This window comes from Cherax quadricarinatus, chromosome 8, assembly GCF_038502225.1.
Source record: "Cherax quadricarinatus isolate ZL_2023a chromosome 8, ASM3850222v1, whole genome shotgun sequence".
Classification (NCBI taxonomy): domain Eukaryota; kingdom Metazoa; phylum Arthropoda; class Malacostraca; order Decapoda; family Parastacidae; genus Cherax; species Cherax quadricarinatus.
The window spans coordinates 11,366,512-11,390,211 of record NC_091299.1 but is presented as its reverse complement, the minus strand read 5'-3'; the positions used below and the strand labels follow the sequence as shown (position 1 = coordinate 11,390,211).

Sequence of the window (23,700 nt, the reverse complement as noted above, 5' to 3'; positions counted from 1 at the left end):
CATATATGCTTCAATGTAAACACCTGATCTACACATCCCCTACCCACTCTGAAACCTCCTTGCTCATCTGCAATCCTACATTCTGTCTTACCTCTAATTCTTTCAATTATAACCCTACCGTACACTTTTCCTGGTATACTCAGTAAGCTTATTCCTCTATAATTTTTACAGTCTCTTTTGTCCCCTTTCCCTTTATATAAAGGGACTATACATGCTCTCCGCCAATCCCTAGGTACCTTCCCCTCTTTCATACATTTATTAAACAAAAGTACCAACCACTCCAACACTATATCCCCCCCTGCTTTTAACATTTCTGTCATGATCCCATCAGTTCCAGCTGCTTTACCCCCTTTCATTTTACGTAATGCCTCACGTACCTCCCCCACACTTACATTCTGCTCTTCTTCACTCCTAAAAGATGGTATACCTCCCTGACCAGTGCATGAAATTACTGCCTCTGTTTCTTCCTTAACATTTAAAAGTTCCTCAAAATATTCTCGCCATCTACCCAATATCTCCATCTCCCCATCTACTAACTCCCCTACTCTGTTTTTAACTGACAAATCCATATTTTCCCTAGGCTTTCTTAACTTGTTTAACTCACTCCAAAAATTTTTCTTATTTTCATTAAAATTTCTTGACAGTGCCTCTCCCACTCTATCATCTGCTCTCCTTTTGCACTTTCTCACCACTCTCTTTACCTTTCTTTTACTCTCCATATACTCTGCTCTTCTTATAACACTTCTGCTTTGTAAAAACCTCTCATAAGCTACCTTTTTCTCTTTTATCACACCCTTTACTTCATCATTCCACCAATCACTCCTCTTTCCTCCTGCCCCCACCCTCCTATAACCACAAACTTCTGCCCCACATTCTAATACTGCATTTTTAAAACTATTCCAACCATCTTCAACCCCCCCACTACTCATCTTTGCACTAGCCCACCTTTCTGCCAATAGTCGCTTATATCTCACCCGAACTTCCTCCTCCCTTAGTTTATACACTTTCACCTCCCTCTTACTTGTTGTTGCCACCTTCTTTTCCCACCTACCTCTTACTCTAACTGTAGCTACAACTAAATAATGATCCGATATATCAGTTTCCCTCTATAAACATGTACATCCTGGAGCCTACCCATCAACCTTTTATCCACCAATACATAATCTAATAAACTACTTTCATTACGTGCTACATCATACCTTGTATATTTATTTATCCTCTTTTTCATAAAATATGTATTACTTATTACCAAATTTCTTTCTACACATAGCTCAATTAAAGGCTCCCCATTTACATTTACCCCTGGCACCCCAAATTTACCTACTACTCCCTCCATAACATTTTTACCCACTTTAGCATTGAAATCCCCAACCACCATTACTCTCACACTTGATTCAAAACTCCCCACGCATTCACTCAACATTTCCCAAAATCTCTCTCTCTCTCCTCTACACTTCTCTCTTCTCCAGGTGCATACACGCTTATTATAACCCACTTTTCACATCCAATCTTTATTTTACTCCACATAATCCTTGAATTAATACATTTATAGTCCCTCTTTTCCTGCCATAGCTTATCCTTCAACATTATTGCTACTCCTTCTTTAGCTCTAACTCTATTTGAAACCCCTGACCTAATCCCATTTATTCCTCTCCACTGAAACTCTCCCACCCCCTTCAGCTTTGTTTCACTTAAAGCCAGGACATCCAGCTTCTTCTCATTCATAACATCCACAATCATCTCTTTCTTATCATCTGCACAACATCCACGCACATTCAGACTTCCCACTTTGACAATTTTCTTCTTCTTATTCTTTTTAGTAATCTTTACAGGAAAAGGGGTTACTAGCCCATTGTTCCTGGCATTTTAGTTGACTTTTACAACACGCATGGCTTACGGAGGAAAGATTCTTATTCCACTTCCCCATGGATATAAAAGGAAAATCAATAAGACCAAGAACTATTAAGATAAAATCAAAGAAAACTCAGATGAGTGTGTATAAATAAATGTGTACATGTATGTGTAGTGTGACCTAAGTGTAAGTAGAAGTAGCAAGACATGCCTGTAATCTTGCATATTTATGAGACAGACAAAAGACATCAGCAATCCTACCATCATGTAAAACAATCACAGGCTTTCGTTTTACACTCACTTGGCAGGACGGTAGTACCTCCCTGGGTGGTTGCTGTCTACCAACCTACTACATACATACATACATACATACATACATACATATATATATATATACATATATATATATATATATATATATATATATATATATATATATATATATATATATATATATATATATATAATATAATATATATATATATATATATATATATATATATAAGGAAGGCGGGGTAGGGGTCGGCCTAGGAAAGGTTGGAGGGAGGGGGTAAAGGAGGTTTTGTGTGCGAGGGGCTTGGACTTCCAGGAGGCATGCATGAGCGTGTTTGATAGGAGTGAATGGAGACAAATGGTTTTTAATACTTGACGTGCTGTTGGAGTGTGAGCAAAGTAACATTTATGAAGGGATTCAGGGAAACCGGCAGGCCGGACTTGAGTCCTGGAGATGGGAAGTACAGTGCCTGCACTCTGAAGGAGGGGTGTTAATGTTGCAGTTTAAAAACTGTAGTGTAAAGCACCCTTCTGGCAAGACAGTGATGGAGTGAATGATGGTGAAAGTTTTTCTTTTCGGGCCACCCTGCCTTGGTGGGAATCGGCCAGTGTGATAATAATAAAAAAAAAATAATATATATATATATATATATATAATATATATATAATATATATAATATATATATAATATATATATAATATATATATAATATATATATATATATATATATATTAGTGTTAGAGTGTTAGTGTTAGTGTTAGTAGTGTTAGAGTGTTCAGCAGAAGTTTGTGGTTACAGGAAAGTGGGTGCAGGAGGGAAGAGGAGCGATTGGTGGAATGATGATGTAAAGAGAGTAGTAAGGGAGAAAAAGTTAGCATATGAGAAGTTTTTACAAAGTAGAAGTGATGCAAGGAGGGAAGAGTATATGGAGAAAAAGAGAGAAGTTAAGAGAGTGGTGAAGCAATGTAAAAAGAGAGCAAATGAGAGAGTGGGTGAGATGTTATCAACAAATTTTGTTGAAAATAAGAAAAAGTTTTGGAGTGAGATTAACAAGTTAAGAAAGCCTAGAGAACAAATGGATTTGTCAGTTAAAAATAGGAGAGGAGAGTTATTAAATGGAGAGTTAGAGGTATTGGGAAGATGGAAGGAATATTTTGAGGAATTGTTAAATGTTGATGAAGATAGGGAAGCTGTGATTTCGTGTATAGGGCAAGGAGGAATAACATCTTGTAGGAGTGAGGAAGAGCCAGTTGTGAGTGTGGGGGAAGTTCGTGAGGCAGTAGGTAAAATGAAAGGGGGTAAGGCAGCCGGGATTGATGGGATAAAGATAGAAATGTTAAAAGCAGGTGGGGATATAGTTTTGGAGTGGTTGGTGCAATTATTTAATAAATGTATGGAAGAGGGTAAGGTACCTAGGGATTGGCAGAGAGCATGCATAGTTCCTTTGTATAAAGGCAAAGGGGATAAAAGAGAGTGCAAAAATTATAGGGGAATAAGTCTGTTGAGTGTACCTGGTAAAGTGTGTGATAATAAAAAAAAAAAAAAAAAAAAAATATTTATTATTTATTATTATCACACTGGCCGATTCCCACCAAGGCAGGGTGGCCCGAAAAAGAAAAACTTTCACCATCATTCACTCCATCACTGTCTTGCCAGAAGGGTGCTTTACACTACAGTTTTTAAACTGCAACATTAACACCCCTCCTTCAGAGTGCAGGCACTGTACTTCCCATCTCCAGGACTCAAGTCCGGCCTGCCGGTTTCCCTGAATCCCTTCATAAATGTTACTTTGCTCACACTCCAACAGCACGTCAAGTATTAAAAACCATTTGTCTCCATTCACTCCTATCAAACACGCTCACGCATGCCTGCTGGAAGTCCAAGCCCCTCGCACACAAAACCTCCTTTACCCCCTCCCTCCAACCCTTCCTAGGCCGACCCCTACCCCGCCTTCCTTCCACTACAGACTGATACACTCTTGAAGTCATTCTGTTTCGCTCCATTCTCTCTACATGTCCGAACCACCTCAACAACCCTTCCTCAGCCCTCTGGACAACAGTTTTGGTAATCCCACACCTCCTCCTAACTTCCAAACTACGAATTCTCTGCATTATATTCACACCACACATTGCCCTCAGACATGACATCTCCACTGCCTCCAGCCTTCTCCTCGCTGCAACATTCATCACCCACGCTTCACACCCATATAAGAGCGTTGGTAAAACTATACTCTCATACATTCCCCTCTTTGCCTCCAAGGACAAAGTTCTTTGTCTCCACAGACTCCTAAGTGCACCACTCACTCTTTTTCCCTCATCAATTCTATGATTCACCTCATCTTTCATAGACCCATCCGCTGACACGTCCACTCCCAAATATCTGAATACGTTCACCTCCTCCATACTCTCTCCCTCCAATCTGATATTCAATCTTTCATCACCTAATCTTTTTGTTATCCTCATAACCTTACTCTTTCCTGTATTCACCTTTAATTTTCTTCTTTTGCACACCCTACCAAATTCATCCACCAATCTCTGCAGCTTCTCTTCAGAATCTCCCAAGAGCACAGTGTCATCAGCAAAGAGCAGCTGTGACAACTCCCACTTTGTGTGTGATTCTTTATCTTTTAACTCCACGCCTCTTGCCAAGATCCTCGCATTTACTTCTCTTACAACCCCATCTATAAATATATTAAACAACCACGGTGACATCACACATCCTTGTCTAAGGCCTACTTTTACTGGGAAAAAATTTCCCTCTTTCCTACATACTCTAACTTGAGCCTCACTATCCTCGTAAAAACTCTTCACTGCTTTCAGTAACCTACCTCCTACACCATACACTTGCAACATCTGCCACATTGCCCCCCTATCCACCCTGTCATACGCCTTTTCCAAATCCATAAATGCCACAAAGACCTCTTTAGCCTTATCTAAATACTGTTCACTTATATGTTTCACTGTAAACACCTGGTCCACACACCCCCTACCTTTCCTAAAGCCTCCTTGTTCATCTGCTATCCTATTCTCCGTCTTACTCTTAATTCTTTCAATTATAACTCTACCATACACTTTACCAGGTACACTCAACAGACTTATCCCCCTATAATTTTTGCACTCTCTTTTATCCCCTTTGCCTTTATACAAAGGAACTATGCATGCTCTCTGCCAATCCCTAGGTACCTTACCCTCTTCCATACATTTATTAAATAATTGCACCAACCACTCCAAAACTATATCCCCACCTGCTTTTAACATTTCTATCTTTATCCCATCAATCCCGGCTGCCTTACCCCCTTTCATTTTACCTACTGCCTCACGAACTTCCCCCACACTCACAACTGGCTCTTCCTCACTCCTACAAGATGTTATTCCTCCTTGCCCTATACACGAAATCACAGCTTCCCTATCTTCATCAACATTTAACAATTCCTCAAAATATTCCCTCCATCTTCCCAATACCTCTAACTCTCCATTTAATAACTCTCCTCTCCTATTTTTAACTGACAAATCCATTTGTTCTCTAGGCTTTCTTAACTTGTTAATCTCACTCCAAAACTTTTTCTTATTTTCAACAAAATTTGTTGATAACATCTCACCCACTCTCTCATTTGCTCTCTTTTTACATTGCTTCACCACTCTCTTAACTTCTCTCTTTTTCTCCATATACTCTTCCCTCCTTGCATCACTTCTACTTTGTAAAAACTTCTCATATGCTAACTTTTTCTCCCTTACTACTCTCTTTACATCATCATTCCACCAATCGCTCCTCCTCCCTCCTGCACCCACTTTCCTGTAACCACAAACTTCTGCTGAACACTCTAACACTACATTTTTAAAACTACCCCATACCTCTTCGATCCCATTGCCTATGCTCTCATTAGCCCATCTATCCTCCAATAGCTGTTTATATCTTACCCTAACTGCCTCCTCTTTTAGTTTATAAACCTTCACCTCTCTCTTCCCTGATGCTTCTATTCTCCTTGTATCCCATCTACCTTTTACTCTCAGTGTAGCTACAACTAGAAAGTGATCTGATATATCTGTGGCCCCTCTATAAACATGTACATCCTGAAGTCTACTCAACAGTCTTTTATCTACCAATACATAATCCAACAAACTACAGTCATTTCGCCCTACATCATATCGTGTATACTTATTTATCCTCTTTTTCTTAAAATATGTATTACCTATAACTAAACCCCTTTCTATACAAAGTTCAATCAAAGGGCTCCCATTATCATTTACACCTGGCACCCCAAACTTACCTACCACACCCTCTCTAAAAGTTTCTCCTACTTTAGCATTCAGGTCCCCTACCACAATTACTCTCTCACTTGGTTCAAAGGCTCCTATACATTCACTTAACATCTCCCAAAATCTCTCTCTCTCCTCTGCATTCCTCTCTTCTCCAGGTGCATACACGCTTATTATGACCCACTTCTCGCATCCAACCTTTACTTTAATCCACATAATTCTTGAATTTACACATTCATATTCTCTTTTCTCCTTCCATAACTGATCATTTAACATTACTGCTACCCCTTCCTTTGCTCTAACTCTCTCAGATACTCCAGATTTAATCCCATTTATTTCCCCCCACTGAAACTCTCCTACCCCCTTTAGCTTTGTTTCGCTTAGAGCCAGGACATCCAACTTCTTTTCATTCATAACATCAGCAATCATCTGTTTCTTGTCATCCGCACTACATCCATGCACATTTAAGCATCCCAGTTTTATAAAGTTTTTCTTCTTCTCTTTTTTAGTAAATGTATACAGGAGAAGGGGTTACTAGCCCATTGCTCCCGGCATTTTAGTCGCCTCATACGACACGCATGGCTTACGGAGGAAAGATTCTTTTCCACTTCCCCATGGACAATAGAAGAAATAAAAAAGAACAAGAGCTATTTAGAAAAAGGCGAAAAACCTAGATGTATGTATATATATATATGCATGTGCGTGTCTGTGAAGTGTGACCAAAGTGTAAGTAGGAGTAGCAAGATATCCCTGTTATCTAGCGTGTTTATGAGACAGAAAAAGAAACCAGCAATCCTACCATCATGCAAAACAGTTACAGGTTTTTGTTTCACAGTCATATATATATATATATATATATATATATATATATATATATATACATGTATATATATATCTTCTTCTTCTTTCAACGTACCAGCCGTATCCCACTGAGGTGGGGTGGCCCAAAAGAAAAAACTGAAGTTTCTCCTTTTAAATTTAGTAATATATACAGGAGAAGGGGTTACTAGCCCCTTGCTCCCGGCATTTTAGTCACCTCTTACAACACGCATGGCTTACAGAGGAAGAATTCTGTTCCACTTCCCCATGGAGATAAGAGGAAATAAACAAGAACAAGAATTAGAAAGAAAATAGAAGAAAACCCAGAGGGGTGTGTATATATATGCTTGTACATGTATGTTTAGTGTGACCTAAGTGTAAGTAGAAGTAGCAAGACTTACCTGTAATCTTGCATATTTATGAGACAGACAAAAGACACCAGCAATCCTACCATCATATATATATATATATATATATATATATATATGGATTTATGAAGGATGAGGTTAATCATAGAATTGATGAGGGAAAAAAGGTGAGTGGTGTGTTGAGGTATATGTGGAGTCAAAAAACGTTATCTATGGAGGCAAAGAAGGGAATGTATGAAAGTATAGTAGTACCAACACTCTTATATGGGTGTGAAGCTTGGGTGGTAAATGCAGCAGCGAGGAGACGGTTGGAGGCAGTGGAGATGTCCTGTTTAAGGGCAATGTGTGGTGTAAATATTATGCAGAAAATTCGGAGTGTGGAAATTAGGAGAAGGTGTGGAGTTAATAAAAGTATTAGTCAGAGGGCAGAAGAGGGGTTGTTGAGGTGGTTTGGTCATTTAGAGAGAATGGATCAAAGTAGAATGACATGGAAAGCATATAAATCTATAGGGGAAGGAAGGCGGGGTAGGGGTCGTCCTCGAAAGGGTTGGAGAGAGGGGGTAAAGGAGGTTTTGTGGGCAAGGGGCTTGGACTTCCAGCAAGCGTGCGTGAGCGTGTTAGATAGGAGTGAATGGAGACGAATGGTACTTGGGGCCTGACGATCTGTTGGAGTGTGAGCAGGGTAATATTTAGTGAAGGGATTCAGGGAGACCGGTTATTTTCATATAGTCGGACTTGAGTCCTGGAAATGGGAAGTACAATGCCTGCACTTTAAAGGAGGGGTTTGGGATATTGGCAGTTTGGAGGGATATGTTGTGTATCTTTATATGTGTATGCTTCTAGACTGTTGTATTCTGAGCACCTCTGCAAAAACAGTGATAATGTGCGAGTGTGGTGAAAGTGTTGAATGATGATGAAAGTATTTTTTTTGGGGGATTTTCTTTCTTTTTTGGGTCACCCTGCCTCGGTGGGAGACGACCGACTTGTTGAAGAAAAAAAAAAAAAAAAAAAAATATATATATATATATATATATATATATATACACACACACCCCCCTCTGGGTTTTCTTCTATTTTCTTTCTAGTTCTTGTTCTTGTTTATTTCCTCTTATCTCCATGGGGAAGTGGAACAGAATTCTTCCTCCGTAAGCCATGCGTGTTGTGAGAGGCGACTGAAATGCCAGGAGCAAGGGGCTGGAAACCCCTTCTCCCGTATAAATTACTAAATTTAAAAAGAGAAACTTTTGTTTTTCTTTTTGGGCCACCCTGCCTTGGTGGGATAAAGCCGGTTTGTTGAAAAAAAAAATTATTATAATGAGTTATTATGTTTTATTAAAGTGAGTTAATATAAAATTAACTTCCAATAATAAATCACAGTACAATAACTCTATCAGATGCAATTATTATTATGACAATCAGAATTAAGCACTAAACACACAAGAGCAACAGATGCTAAAAATCATATCTAGACAAACTATTCACTGCAGAATAGCTTTGCTGCCTGCCAGTTATGTAGTCAACATTATAACTTACCTTGTGTCATCGTCTTTCATCTTTTCTTCCTTCCCACCTGTGTGTGCCATTTGAAACAATTTCCATCCTTCTCTCAAATTCAATTTTGCCACTGCATAAACTGCAGATTCCTATACTAGATGCTCAATAAATTAAGTGACTGAAATACTCATGATAGATTCCTGTCTGACTATTCTCTAATTGCAAGTTTGAATAGTGTAAATTATTCAATTGTAATGAACTGATTAACCTTTAATCAGTATAGTACAAAAGAAGTATTTCCAGTGGTTGTTTCAAAATCATTAAATTTTGTCCTATGGGTGGAGATGCTGCAGTTTGGGGACCAACTGAATTGTGGTATCCAGGCACTTCTGACGAGAGAGCTTAAGAATGAGCGATGAGGAATGTGTTTCCTTCTAAGGGACACACTGTCTTCATAGTAAAAGGCTACTGTGTTAATAATAATCTTTGAAACAATGTAGCCCTTGGAAATATCCTTCTGTGTGTGGGGTAGCCTAATAAACAACCTTATCTATCACATTAAGGAAAATACTCACCACTTGTGTCCATTGTGAAACAAGGATTCTAAGAATGAATCATAACTGCTTCAGTAAACATACTAGTAGGAGAAACAGGATAAAATGACAAGAAATTAAAGCATACGAGAAAAATAGAGAACTGGAAATAATCATCCAAAAAAGGTTTAAATGAGAAATACATATATTGGAAACCTGTGACCAATCCCTAATTTTTTTTTTTCAACAAGTCGGCCATCTCCAACCGAGGCAGGGTGACCCAAAGAGAAAGAAAATCCCCAAAAAGAAAAAAAAACTTTCATCATTCAACACTTTCACCTCACTCACACATAATCACTGTTTTTGCAGAGGTGCCCAGAATACAACAGTTTAGAAGTATATACATATAAAAACACACAACATAATGCTGCAATAAATGTACCTAAGAAAATAAGAGGAAAACCTGCTATTACAAGTAAAAGTTTGATATGCAATAAATATCTAAATTTGTCAAAGGTACTTTTAGTAAAAATAAAATAAATTATACTGTATATAAATGCAATCCTTAGTAATACTCTATTAATGACTTCTTCACAAGAAGAAATGCCTAGATTTCTGACTAGTGATTAAATTTTATTTTTAAATATTTAAAAAAAAATTAATAACACACTGTATACACCAAAATAAAAAGATTTTGTACCAGATAATAAACTAATGTGAAATAAACTAACCAAGGAAGCTACAAGAAATTCATCATTCATAGAAAAATGAATTTCCATCTACAGTGGACCCCATGTTTTCGTCCTTAATCCGTTCTAGAAGGTCGGTCGAAATCCGAAATGGACGAAAACCGAAGTAATATTTACCATAAGAAATAGTGTAAATCCAATTAATCCGTTCCAGACACCCAAAAATATTAAAAAAAATATAAATTAAGTTAGTAATAGAACTAGGCATTAAAAAACACAATAAGAAGTAAAATACATACACAGTACATTCATTACTTACCTTAAAATATTTGTAGTCTTAATGTAGGGTGAGAAGTAAGTAGTATTTATTTGTAGGGAGTCAGTGTAGGTAGCAGGTAGGTGTCACCCACCTGGGCTACACCTACCGGCTACCTACACTGCAGCCCAGAGCCATATTATTACCATCAACATACCATGTTCACCAAGTTTAATCATTTCTAACAACTACCTTTAGATGCCATCATACACAAAGGGAGAAGTAATGAATAATTCATGCCGATAATTGTAAACAAAATCATTATGTATTAAGAATGGTGACTGGGCCAACACAAATTCATACAAGTTTTCCCTAATGCTGGACCAGAGAAAACGTAATGTTTTCCCTCCACAGACTACCACCCCTCCATAGCACAAACACTGCATGTTTATATGCTATGTAAAGTGTTTCTTATATAATTTTGAAGAAAATATCATAGATGGTTTAATGAAAACGTCTATATTAACATAAAATAAGACATTTAATGTGTCCAAGAGCGAGTCACGAACGTATGAGCAGCCCAGGCAGACGCATCTGGTACGGACAATTTCCGAGCGGATGTACAAAACGCAGGGTAAAATTTCACCAAAAACAGTGATCGAAATCTGAATTGTACAACTGCTGCACTGGACGAAATCTGGGGGTCCACTGTATTTGCCTTTCCATTACTAATTACTGAAATATACAACACTTACCGTTGTATAGAGAAGTGGCTCATTCCATGCACTGAAGTGGGATTCGCCTGTGTGTGCAGCCAAACAATTTTAATACATAAGATTAAACATATAAACTTCAATACAACAGTAATTTATTTACTAAAGAGTAATAATAGTAATAATAAAAGTAATAATAATAATAATCATAGCCATGCATGTTGTAAGAGGTGACTACAATGCCAGGAACAAGGGGCTAGTAACCCCTTCTCCAGTAAAACTTGCTAAATGTAAAAATAAGAGGAACTTTTTTTCTTCTTTTTTGGGTCACCCTGCTTTGGTGGGAGACAGGTGTTTAAAAAAAATATAAAAAAAATTAAAATAATAATAATAATAATAAAAATAATGAAGAATAGATGAATTCAGGAGGGCAGGTAAATGAAGGGAAAATAGAAGTGAACATAGACAAAAGCAAGGTGATGAAGATAACAAAAAAAGCTTAGGCAATGACTAATTAAATACAGTGGAACCTCGGTACTCGAACAGCTCCCTACTCGAACAAAGCTCGGCACTCGACTAAACAAACATGACCTGCCAGAACTTCACTGTAAACCATTTCGCGTTTCTTAACATTTTTTGGTGTTTTTTATGTTACTTGTATAAATAAGTCACCATGGGGCCTACGAAGATTAGTGATAACAGCCTACCAAAAAGAAAACAGGTTGGGAAGAATTTGTTTGCTACTCAGACTGGCACTCAAACAGCCTTCTGGAACAAATTAAATTCGAGTACCGAGGTTCCACTGTACAAGATTGGAAGGAGGGAGTATGGAGGAAGTGGATGTAATTAGATACGTGGGTGTGGACATGTCAGTAAATGGATATATGAAAGGTGAGTTTAACCAAAGAACAGATGGGGGGAAAAAAAGGTGGGTGGTGTGTTGAAGTATCTGTGGAAAGAAAATAGTTCATCTAAGGAGACAAACAAGGGATTGTACCAATGGACAGAAGTGCCAACACTTACATGTGGGGTGAGGCATGAGTTTTGAATGCTGCAGTGAAAAGGAGGCTAGAGGCAACAGAGATGTCTTGTTTGAAAGCAATGTGTGAAGTGTGAATATCATGTAGAGAATTTAGAATGAAGAAATTTAAAGGCAATCCATGGTTCAGAGGGCTCAGGGGTTGTTGAGGTAGTTTGGGTATATACAGAGGATGGAGGGTGTATATCTCAGGGGTAGTAGGAGGGAGGGAGGGAAGGAGTTGTCCACAGAATGGTTGGAGGGAGGGGTATTAAAAAATATATATAAAAAGAAAAGAAAGAAAGGAGAGGTAGGCAGGTCTGAGTTTTAGGGGCTTTAACATCCAGCAGGCTTGTGTGAAAGTGTTAGATGGAAATGCATGGAGGCAAGGGCCTTTTAATGGATATATTGTTGAAGTGTGGGCATGTTAAATTATGAAGGAATTAAGGAAAAGTGGTCAGCTGGACTGAGTCCTGGACGTGGGAAGGGCAGTACCTGCACTCTGAAGGAGAGGTGGAGGTGCTGCTGTTGGAGGGTAATCTGACTGTGATGTCAGCACATTTCTAGTAAATGTTGGTGAATATGTTTTCTTCTTTGAGTCATTCTGCCTTGGTGGGAGATGGCCATTCAGTTAAAAAGAAAATCTTATAATTTCCTTTACCCTCAATGTGTACATACAATGGAGTTAATGAATCAAAATTCCTTCAGTGTCAGAGCAACTTGCTTCAGTACCACTGCTCATGCAACAAGGCTCAATAGTAAAGGCTGCTTTAATGTGATATCACACCCATATAACATTCTTGTGTATGTAGTGTCATTCTTACATACACTGTTTTGTGTGTGTGATGCCAGTGATGCACTGCCTTGTACTCACCTATATGTGGTTGCAGGGATTGAGTCCTAGCTAATGGCCCCACCTCTAAGCTGGCCATTTGCCAGATTCACTCCCTCCTAGCCTCGTAGGCCCTATCATACTTGCTTTTAAAACTATGTATGGAGCCTGTTTCCGTCATTTCCTCACTAAAATCATTCCATTTCCAAACAACCCTCAGACTGAATACTTGTTGACAAACCTAATCTCATTTATACCTCTCCTCTCTCTACAGATGTTCCTGGTGTTTACTCTATTTCTTGCTGCTAATGTCCTCTTTAATACTTTGGAGAAACTGGCCGATCTCTTTCTGACAGACTTAGGGAGCACAAAAATAGTGTTAGGCTTGCTCTTTTCTGTCACGTCAGAGATCACAGCCATCCTATTGACTGGTCTTCTGCTAAAACTGTCTTCCCTACTTCCAACTTCAACAGTCGCAGTCTTGTTGAATCCTCCCTAATACACAATTTTCCTTGTATGAATCTTAGTCCTGGCTTCGTCTCTGTAGATGCCTTCCTCTCCCACTACATTGTAAAATGCTCCAAACTTCAGAACACCCGTGACTTAACCTGATTCCTCCTTTTTCTTCTTCTCCCTCTTCCCCTTTCCTCTTTCCTTTTTTCTCTTCTGGGTTGTCTTTCTTTCTTCTGGCTTGTGTTTCTGTTCCTTCATTTTTTTTTTTTTCAACAAGTCGGCCGTCTCCCACTGAGGCAGGGTGACCCAAAAAAGAAAGAAAATCCCCAAAAAGAAAATACTTTGATCATCATTCAACACTTTCACCACACTCGCACATTATCACTGTTTTTGCAGAGGTGCTCAGAATACAACAGTTTAGAAGCATACACATATAAAGATACACAACATATCCCTCCAAACTGCCAATATCCCAAACCCCTCCTTGAAAGTGCAGGCATTGTACTTCCCATTTCCAGGACTCAAGTCCGACTACATGAAAATAACCGGTTTCCCTGAATCCCTTCACTAAATATTACCCTGCTCACACTCCAACAGATCGTCAGGTCCCAAGTACCATTCGTCTCCATTCACTCCTATCTAACACGCTCACTCACGCTTGCTGGAAGTCCAAGCTCCTTGCCCACAAAACCTCCTTTACCCCCTCTCTCCAACCCTTTCGAGGACGACCCCTACCCCGCCTTCCTTCCCCTATAGATTTATATGCTTTCCCTGTCATTCTACTTTGATCCATTCTCTCTAAATGAGCAAACCACCTCAACAACCCCTCTTCTGCCCTCTGACTAATACTTTTATTAACTCCACACCTTTTCCTAATTTCCACACTCCGAATTTTCTGCATAATATTTACACCACACATTGCCCTTAGACAGGACATCTCCACTGCCTCCACCAGTCTCCTCGCTGCTGCATTTACCACCCAAGCTTCACACCCATATAAGAGTGTTGGTACTACTATACTTTCATACATTCCCTTCTTTGCCTCCATAGATAACGTTTTTTTGACTCCACATATACCTCAATGCACCACTCACCTTTTTTCCCTCATCAATTCTATGATTAACCTCATCCTTCATAAATCCATCCGCCGACACGTCAACTCCCAAGTATCTGAAAACATTCACTTCTTCCATACTCCTCCTCCCCAAATTGATATCCAATTTTTCTTAATCTAAATCATTTGACACCCTCATCACCTTACTCTTTTCTATGTTCACTTTCAACTTTCTACCTTTACACACATTCCCAAACTCATCCACTAACCTTTGCAATTTTTCTTTAGAATCTCCCATAAGCACAGTATCATCAGGAAAAAGTAACTGTGTCAATTCCCATTTTGAATTTGATTCCCCAAAATTTAATCCCACCCCTCTCCCGAACACCCTAGCATTTACTTCCTTTACAACCCCATCTATAAATATATTAAACAACCATGGTGACATTACACATCCCTGTCTAAGACCTACTTTTACTGGGAAGTAGTCTCCCTCTCTTCTACACACCCTAACCTGAGCCTCACTATCCTCATAAAAACTCTTTACAGCATTTAATAATTTACCACCTATTCCATATACTTGCAACATCTGCCACATTGCTCCTCTAACCACTCCATCATATGCCTTTTCTAAACCCATAAATGCAATAAAAACTTCCCTACCTTTATCTAAATACTGTTCACATATATGCTTCAATGTAAACACTTGATCTACACATCCCCTACCCACTCTGAAACCTCCTTGCTCATCCGCAATCCAACATTCTGTCTTACCTCTAATTCTTTCAATTATAACCCTACCGTACACTTTTCCTGGTATACTCAGTAAACTTATTCCTCTATAATTTTTAGTCTCTTTTGTCTCCTTTCCCTTTATATAAAGGGACTATACATGCTCTCTGCCAATCCCTAGGTACCTTCCCCTCTTTCATACATTTATTAAACATAAGTACCAACCACTCCAACACTATATCCCCCCCTGCTTTTAACATTTCTGTCATGATCCCATCAGTTCCAGCTGCTTTACCCCCTTTCATTCTACGTAATGCCTCACGTACCTCCCCACACTTGCATTCTGCTCTTCTTCACTCCTAAAAGATGGTATACCTCCCTGACCAGTGCATGAAATTACTGCCTCTCTTTCTTCCTTAACATTTAAAAGTTCCTCAAAATATTCTCGCCATCTACCTAATACCTCCATCTCCCCATCTACTAACTCCCCTACTCTGTTTTTAACTGACAAATCCATACTTTCCGTAGGCTTTCTTAACTTGTTTAACTCATTCCAAAATTTTTTCTTATTTTCATTAAAATTTCTTGACAGTGCCTCTCCCACTCTATCATCTGCTCTCCTTTTGCACTCTCTCACCACTCTCTTTACCTTTCTTTTACTCTCCATATACTCTGCTCTTCTTATAACACTTCTGCTTTGTAAAAACCTCTCATAAGCTACCTTTTTCTCTTTTATCACACCCTTTACTTCATCATTCCACCAATCACTCCTCTTTCCTCCTGCCCCCACCCTCCTATAACCACAAACTTCTGCCCCACATTCTAATACTGCATTTTTAAAACTATTCCAACCCTCTTCAACCCCCCCACTACTCATATTTGCACTAGCCCACCTTTCTGCCAATAGTCGCTTATATCTCACCCGAACTTCCTCCTCCCTTAGTTTATACACTTTCACCTCCCTCTTACTTGTTGTTGCCACCTTCTTTTCCCACCTACCTCTTACTCTAACTGTAGCTACAACTAAATAATGATCCGATATAACAGTTGCCCCTCTATAAACATGTACATTATTTATCTCATTATTTTCCCCTCCCCCCCCACCTCTGTGTTCTTGCTCTCTCTCTGTGAGCACTTAGCTCTCTTGCAGTGCTCCCCTTTCTTTGTATTTGACTGGCTCCTCCTCATTTCCCCATTACTACTTTCTTCCATCTCCGCCACTACTACTACTACTACCTCTTCCTGCCTATATATACCTGTCCTGCTCCTCTTCTCGTTAGTGTGACTTTGTAAATGGTCCAAGTCGGACCGAAACGCAGTCGTAAGCTCCTCTCTTCTATGTGCGGGTTATTTGTGTATCGTTCCAATCACGGTATTGTGCCTTTTTTTGTTATTAACTGTTGGAGTTCCTATTTCAGACAGCCTACAAATGTTTGTACAGTAGTGCCCCACTTATACTGCAGGTTAGGGTCCAGGCAACTGCCATAAAGCAGAAATTGCAGTAAAGTGGAACATCCTTTTTCCACTTACAGTGAACCACTGGATTACGACGTCATTAGATTACGTAAAATTTGTATTAAGTAACGCTTTTGTGTCAAATTATTGGCTCGGTTAACGGCAAAGAACTCGGTTAAAGTAATTCATCCTGAACGTGTCCGCGCGACCTGAGTGGCCCAGCCGCTCCATGTACAGCCAGTGTGCCATTGTTTACAAGCCAGTGAGGACGATTTCATGTGAACATGCGATACATTTTGTATCATTCCATTGTTTTTAGTGCTTGTAACTGCTAAATAAGCCATCATGGGCCCAAAGAAAGCTTCTAGTGCCAGTCCTGTGGTAAAGAGGGTGACAAATACACTAATGAAATGAAGAAAGAGATCATCGCAAAATATGAAAGTGGAGTGCACATCTCCGAGCTGGCCAGGCTGTATAACAAACCCCCATACAACCATCGCTACTATCTTGGCCAAGAAAAAGGCAATCAAGGAAGCTGTTGTTGCAAAAGGTACAATTTTTTTTTTTTTCAACAAACTGGCCGTATCCCACCAAGGCAAGGTGGCCGAAAAAGAAAAATGAAAGTTTCTCTTATTAAATTTAGTAATTTATACAAGAGAAGGGGTTACTAGCCCCTTGCCCCGGCATTTTAGTCGCCTCTTAAAACACGCATGGCTTACAGAGCAAGAATTCTGTTCCACTTCCCCATGGAGGTAAGAGGAAATAAACAAGAACAAGAACTAGAAAGAAAATAGAAGAAAACCCAGAGGGGTGTGTATATACATGCTTGTACATGTATGTGTAGTGTGACCTAAGTGTAAGTAAAAGTAGCAAGACGTACCTGAAATCTTGCATGTTTATGAGACAGAAGAAACAAGACACCAGCAATCCTACCATCATGTAAAACAATTACAGGCTTCCGTTTTACACTCACTTGGCAGGACGGTAGTCCCTCCCTGGGCAGTTGCTGTCTACCAACCTACTACGTAAAAGGTACTAATATGCTTACAAAACAGAGATCGCAAATACAGTGGACCCTTGACTAAAGGCTGCATAGACTAATGCCAAAATCGGCTAAAAGCTCTCTTTGGCGTCAAAATATTGGCTCGGCCAATGCCAAAAACTCGGCTAAGTGCTTTCATCCCGAACGTGTCCATGTGGCCTGAGCGGGCCCAGCCACTCCAAGACTCCGTGTATAGCCAGTGTGCCAATGTTTAGAAGCTGTTGCAGTAGATTCCATGCATACATGCGATATATTTTGTATTATTCCATTGTTTTTAGTGCTTGTAACTGCTAAATAAGTTAAGAAAGCCTAGAGAACAAATGGATTTGTCAGTTAAAAATAGGAGAGGAGAGTTATTAAATGGAGAGTTAGAGGTATTGGGAAGATGGAAGGAATATTTTGAGGAATTGTTAAATGTTGATGAAGATAGGGAAGCTGTGATTTCGTGTATAGGGCAAGGAGGAATAACATCTTGTAGGAGTGAGGAAGAGCCAGTTGTGAGTGTGGGGGAAGTTCGTGAGGCAGTAGGTAAAATGAAAGGGGGTAAGGCAGCCGGGATTGATGGGATAAAGATAGAAATGTTAAAAGCAGGTGGGGATATAGTTTTGGAGTGGTTGGTGCAATTATTTAATAAATGTATGGAAGAGGGTAAGGTACCTAGGGATTGGCAGAGAGCATGCATAGTTCCTTTGTATAAAGGCAAAGGGGATAAAAGAGAGTGCAAAAATTATAGGGGGATAAGTCTGTTGAGTGTACCTGGTAAAGTGTATGGTAGAGTTATAATTGAAAGAATTAAGAGTAAGACGGAGAATAGGATAGCAGATGAACAAGGAGGCTTTAGGAAAGGTAGGGGGTGTGTGGACCAGGTGTTTACAGTGAAACATATAAGTGAACAGTATTTAGATAAGGCTAAAGAGGTCTTTGTGGCATTTATGGATTTGGAAAAGGCGTATGACAGGGTGGATAGGGGGGCAATGTGGCAGATGTTGCAAGTGTATGGTGTAGGAGGTAGGTTACTGAAAGCAGTGAAGAGTTTTTACGAGGATAGTGAGGCTCAAGTTAGAGTATGTAGGAAAGAAGGAAATTTTTTCCCAGTAAAAGTAGGCCTTAGACAAGGATGTGTGATGTCACCGTGGTTGTTTAATATATTTATAGATGGGGTTGTAAGAGAAGTAAATGCGAGGGTCTTGGCAAGAGGCGTGGAGTTAAAAGATAAAGAATCACACACAAAGTGGGAGTTGTCACAGCTGCTCTTTGCTGATGACACTGTGCTCTTGGGAGATTCTGAAGAGAAGTTGCAGAGATTGGTGGATGAATTTGGTAGGGTGTGCAAAAGAAGAAAATTAAAGGTGAATACAGGAAAGAGTAAGGTTATGAGGATAACAAAAAGATTAGGTGATGAAAGATTGAATATCAGATTGGAGGGAGAGAGTATGGAGGAGGTGAACGTATTCAGATATTTGGGAGTGGACGTGTCAGCGGATGGGTCTATGAAAGATGAGGTGAATCATAGAATTGATGAGGGAAAAAGAGTGAGTGGTGCACTTAGGAGTCTGTGGAGACAAAGAACTTTGTCCTTGGAGGCAAAGAGGGGAATGTATGAGAGTATAGTTTTACCAACGCTCTTATATGGGTGTGAAGCGTGGGTGATGAATGTTGCAGCGAGGAGAAGGCTGGAGGCAGTGGAGATGTCATGTCTGAGGGCAATGTGTGGTGTGAATATAATGCAGAGAATTCGTAGTTTGGAAGTTAGGAGGAGGTGCGGGATTACCAAAACTGTTGTCCAGAGGGCTGAGGAAGGGTTGTTGAGGTGGTTCGGACATGTAGAGAGAATGGAGCGAAACAGAATGACTTCAAGAGTGTATCAGTCTGTAGTGGAAGGAAGGCGGGGTAGGGGTCGGCCTAGGAAGGGTTGGAGGGAGGGGGTAAAGGAGGTTTTGTGTGCGAGGGGCTTGGACTTCCAGCAGGCATGCGTGAGCGTGTTTGATAGGAGTGAATGGAGACAAATGGTTTTTAATACTTGACGTGCTGTTGGAGTGTGAGCAAAGTAACATTTATGAAGGGATTCAGGGAAACCGGCAGGCCGGACTTGAGTCCTGGAGATGGGAAGTACAGTGCCTGCACTCTGAAGGAGGGGTGTTAATGTTGCAGTTTAAAAACTGTAGTGTAAAGCACCCTTCTGGCAAGACAGTGATGGAGTGAATGATGGTGAAAGTTTTTCTTTTTCGGGCCACCCTGCCTTGGTGGGAATCGGCCGGTGTGATAATAAAAAAAAAAAATAACTGCTAAATAAGCTACCAAGGGCCCCAAGAAAGCTTCTATGCTAACCCTGTGGTAAAAAGGGTGAGGTGCACTATCGAATTAAAAAAAAGAGATAATAGAAAAGTACGAAAGTGGAGTGCAAATCTCGGAGTTGGAAAGGCTATATAACAATCCCCATTCAACCATCACTACTATCTTGGCCAACAGAAAGGCAATCAAGGAAGCTGCTGTTGCAAAAGGTGCAAATATGTATTCAAAACAGAGATTGCAAATACTCAAAGATGTGGAGAGACTGTTGTTGGTGTGGATAAATAAAAAACAATTATCAGGAGATAGTATTTCTCAATCAATAGTATATGAAAAGGCAAGGCAGTTCGATGATGATCTCATGAAGAAAATGCCTGAAACTTGTGCTGATGTTAGTGAATTTAAGGCCAGCAAAGGTTGGTTTGAGAGATTTAAGAATCGTAGTGGCATACACAGTGTGATAAGGCATGGTGAGGCAGCCAGTTCTGACAAAAAAGTGGCTGAAAAATATGTGCAGGACTTTAAGAAGTACATAGAGACTGAAAAATTAAAACCCCCAACAAGTCTTTAATTGTGACAAAACAGGCTGTTTTGGAAGAAAATGCCAAACAGGACCTACATTACTCAGGAGGAAAAGGCACTCCCAGGACACAAGCCTATGAAAGACAGGCAAACTCTCATGTTTTGTAGTAATGCTAGTGGGGATTGCAAAGTGATGCCTTTACTTGTGTATCACTCTGAAACTCCCAAAATGTTCAAGAAAAACAGTGTCGTCAAGGCTAAATTGTGTGATATGGAGAGCAAAACAGTAAGGCATGGGACACTAGGGACATTTTCTTGGACTGGTTCTATGATGTGTTTGGCCCCACTGTGAAAAAGTACCTCCTGGAAAATAAATTGTCATTCAAGTGCCTCCTGGTAATGGACAATGCTCCTGCTCATAATCACGACTTGCAAGAGCAAATTGCGGGGGAGTTGAGTTTTATCAAAGTGAAGATTTTGCCTCCTAATAAAACTCCTCCCCTCCAGCCCATGAACCAGCAGGTCATTTCAAACTTCAAAAGTCCTTTGAAGTCACTGAATTGACCCTAAGAGAGTTCTGGAAAGATCACTTCAGTATCCTCAATTGCATAAACCTTATAGGTAAGGCTTGGGAGGGAGTAACTTGCAGGACTTTGAACTCTGCTTGGAGAAAACTGGCCAGAATGTGTACAAGAGAGGGATTTTGAAGGGTTTGGGGCAGACCCTGAGGAGCCTATGCCAGTTGTGGAATCTATTGTGGCATTGGGGAAGACCATGGGGTTGGAGGTTAGTGGCGAGGATGTGGAAGAGTTGGTGGAAGATGACGATGAAGAGCTAACCACTACAGAGCTGCAAGAGCTTGAGGTGCAACACCAACAGACCACAGCTCAGGAATTTTCTTCAGAGGAGGAGGAGGAAGAGAGATGGAGGAAGTTGCCTTCTTCAAATATTAAGGACATTTGTGCAAAGTGGATTGAAGTGCAACCTTCATGGATGAACATCACCCTGATACAGTTGTTGCACGCCATGCTGGCAACATCTACAATGGCAATGCTGTGTCCCATTTTAGGGAAATCTTGAAGAGATGCCAGAAACAGAGCTCTCTGGACAGATTTTTGGTGCAACAGGGGTCCAGTGACTCAAGTTGGTCCTAGTGCAATTAAAAAACAAAGAAGGGAATTAACCCCTGGAAAGGACTTGCTGCCTGAAGTCTTTATGGAAGGGGATTCCCCTTCCAAACAATTGTAAACTCCTCCATCCTCTCCCCTCATCCCATTTCATTGCTCATCAATAAGTCTTCAATAAAGGTAAATGTTATTTTAGTGTTGTTTATTCTGCATGTCTCATTGTTTTCTGTGTTGGAAAATGTATATTTCACGTGAAAAAATTATTTTGTTTAATACTTTTGGGTGTCTGGAACAGATTAATTGGATTACGACAGATTCGTTTAGACACACTCTCTGGAACGGATTAATGTCGTAATCCGGGGTCCACTGTATAAATGCATATAAATGCTAGATAACAAGTTTACACTAACATATATTAAGCTATTAATAGAACTATGCATTAACCCTTTCAGGGTCCAGAGGCCAAATTTCAAAGTGCATACCAGGGTCCAAGAATTTTCAAAAAAGAAAATTTTGCTATTTTTTTCTTTTGAAACGGTAGAGAATCTTTTTCTGAAAGTAATAAAAAAAAAGTATGAAATTTGACGGAAAATTGACGAAATTATGCGCTCGCGAATTTTGATGTGTCAGCGATATTTATGAATCGGCGATTTTGTCGACTTTGACTCCCATTTTAGGCCAATTACATTATTCCAGTTGACCAAATTCTTAGCTATTTCACTGGTATTACTTCTATTCTATCGATTGAGCACAAGAAATCGCCAAGTCAACTGTTTCAACTACAAAATAAAATGATCGGAAATTGGCAATTTGGCCAATTTAACACAAAGTTCAAAATATTCCAATTTCAAAATAGGGTCCAGAATAAACAATGTAGGTATTCCTGGCACTAAACTAACATTTCCTCTGTTCATTAGTTACATTTTGAGGCTTTACAAACGAATTCCATTTTGATTTTTTATTCACATAATGAATCTTTATTCAAACCAGAAAATAGAAGATTTACTGTTATGCAATATTGTAATAATTGTATAAATGTCATCACCACATTTGTGAATGTATATTAGACCCACCAGCTGGCGTGTATTAGACGTGTGAGGCTGTGTGTTTACTCTTGAACATCGGCAAAAAATTAACATTTCCGCTACTTTGAGCTCAGTTTCAAGCCATTTCCAGTGCTAAAACCAATCAAAATCATCTCTATTTCTATAATATGTCTTCCATTCTATCAAATGAGACCAAGAAATCGTGAATAAAACTATAAAAAAACATACGAAAAAGCACTGCAAAGTCGCTGTTTTAATAAAAAATCACAGTCTCAGTTTTTTCTTTCATTATACACTGTGTGCTGCAGGATTTGCTTTATGTGGTGCACACATACCACATAGATGTATTCTCTCATATCTAGGCCCAAATTTACCACTCACAGTTTATCAGAGTGAGCTGAGCTCATGGCATAAATCTACGGTTTGGACCCTGAACATAAAGCTGTACATCTACGGCACAGACCCTGAAAGGGTTAAAAGCAATAAAAAGTAAAATACACACAGTACACTCATTGCTTGCCTTAAAACATTTGTAGTCTTAATGTAGGGTGAGAGGTGAGTAGTATTTATTATGTAGCAAGCCAGGTGTAGGAGGTATGGTAGCCAGCCAGGCCACACACACGTAATATACAATGACATTTAAAGCAGGATAGTGAGGCTCAAGTTAGAGTATGTAGGAAAGAGGGAAATTATTTCCCAGTAAAAGTAGGCCTTAGACAAGGATGTGTGATGTCACCGTGGTTGTTTAATATATTTATAGATGGGGTTGTAAGAGAAGTAAATGCGAGGGTCTTGGCAAGAGGCGTGGAGTTAAAAGATAAAGAATCACACAAAGTGAGAGTTGTCACAGTTGCTCTTTGCTGATGACACTGTGCTC

At 39.6% G+C, this 23,700-nt stretch overlaps 1 protein-coding gene across 3 annotated transcripts in view; it reads right to left on the bottom strand.

Annotated features, from left to right (window-relative positions):
* LOC128685418 (nuclear pore complex protein Nup93-like) overlaps positions 1-23,700 on the bottom strand; it is a 301,160-nt gene that overhangs the window by 36,231 nt on the left and 241,229 nt on the right. For all 3 annotated transcript variants that reach the window (XM_070082868.1, XM_070082870.1, XM_070082869.1), the window contains exon 11: positions 11,296-11,342. In XM_070082868.1, the coding sequence (XP_069938969.1) occupies positions 11,296-11,342 (47 nt within the window). The remainder of the gene's footprint in view (positions 1-11,295; positions 11,343-23,700) is intronic.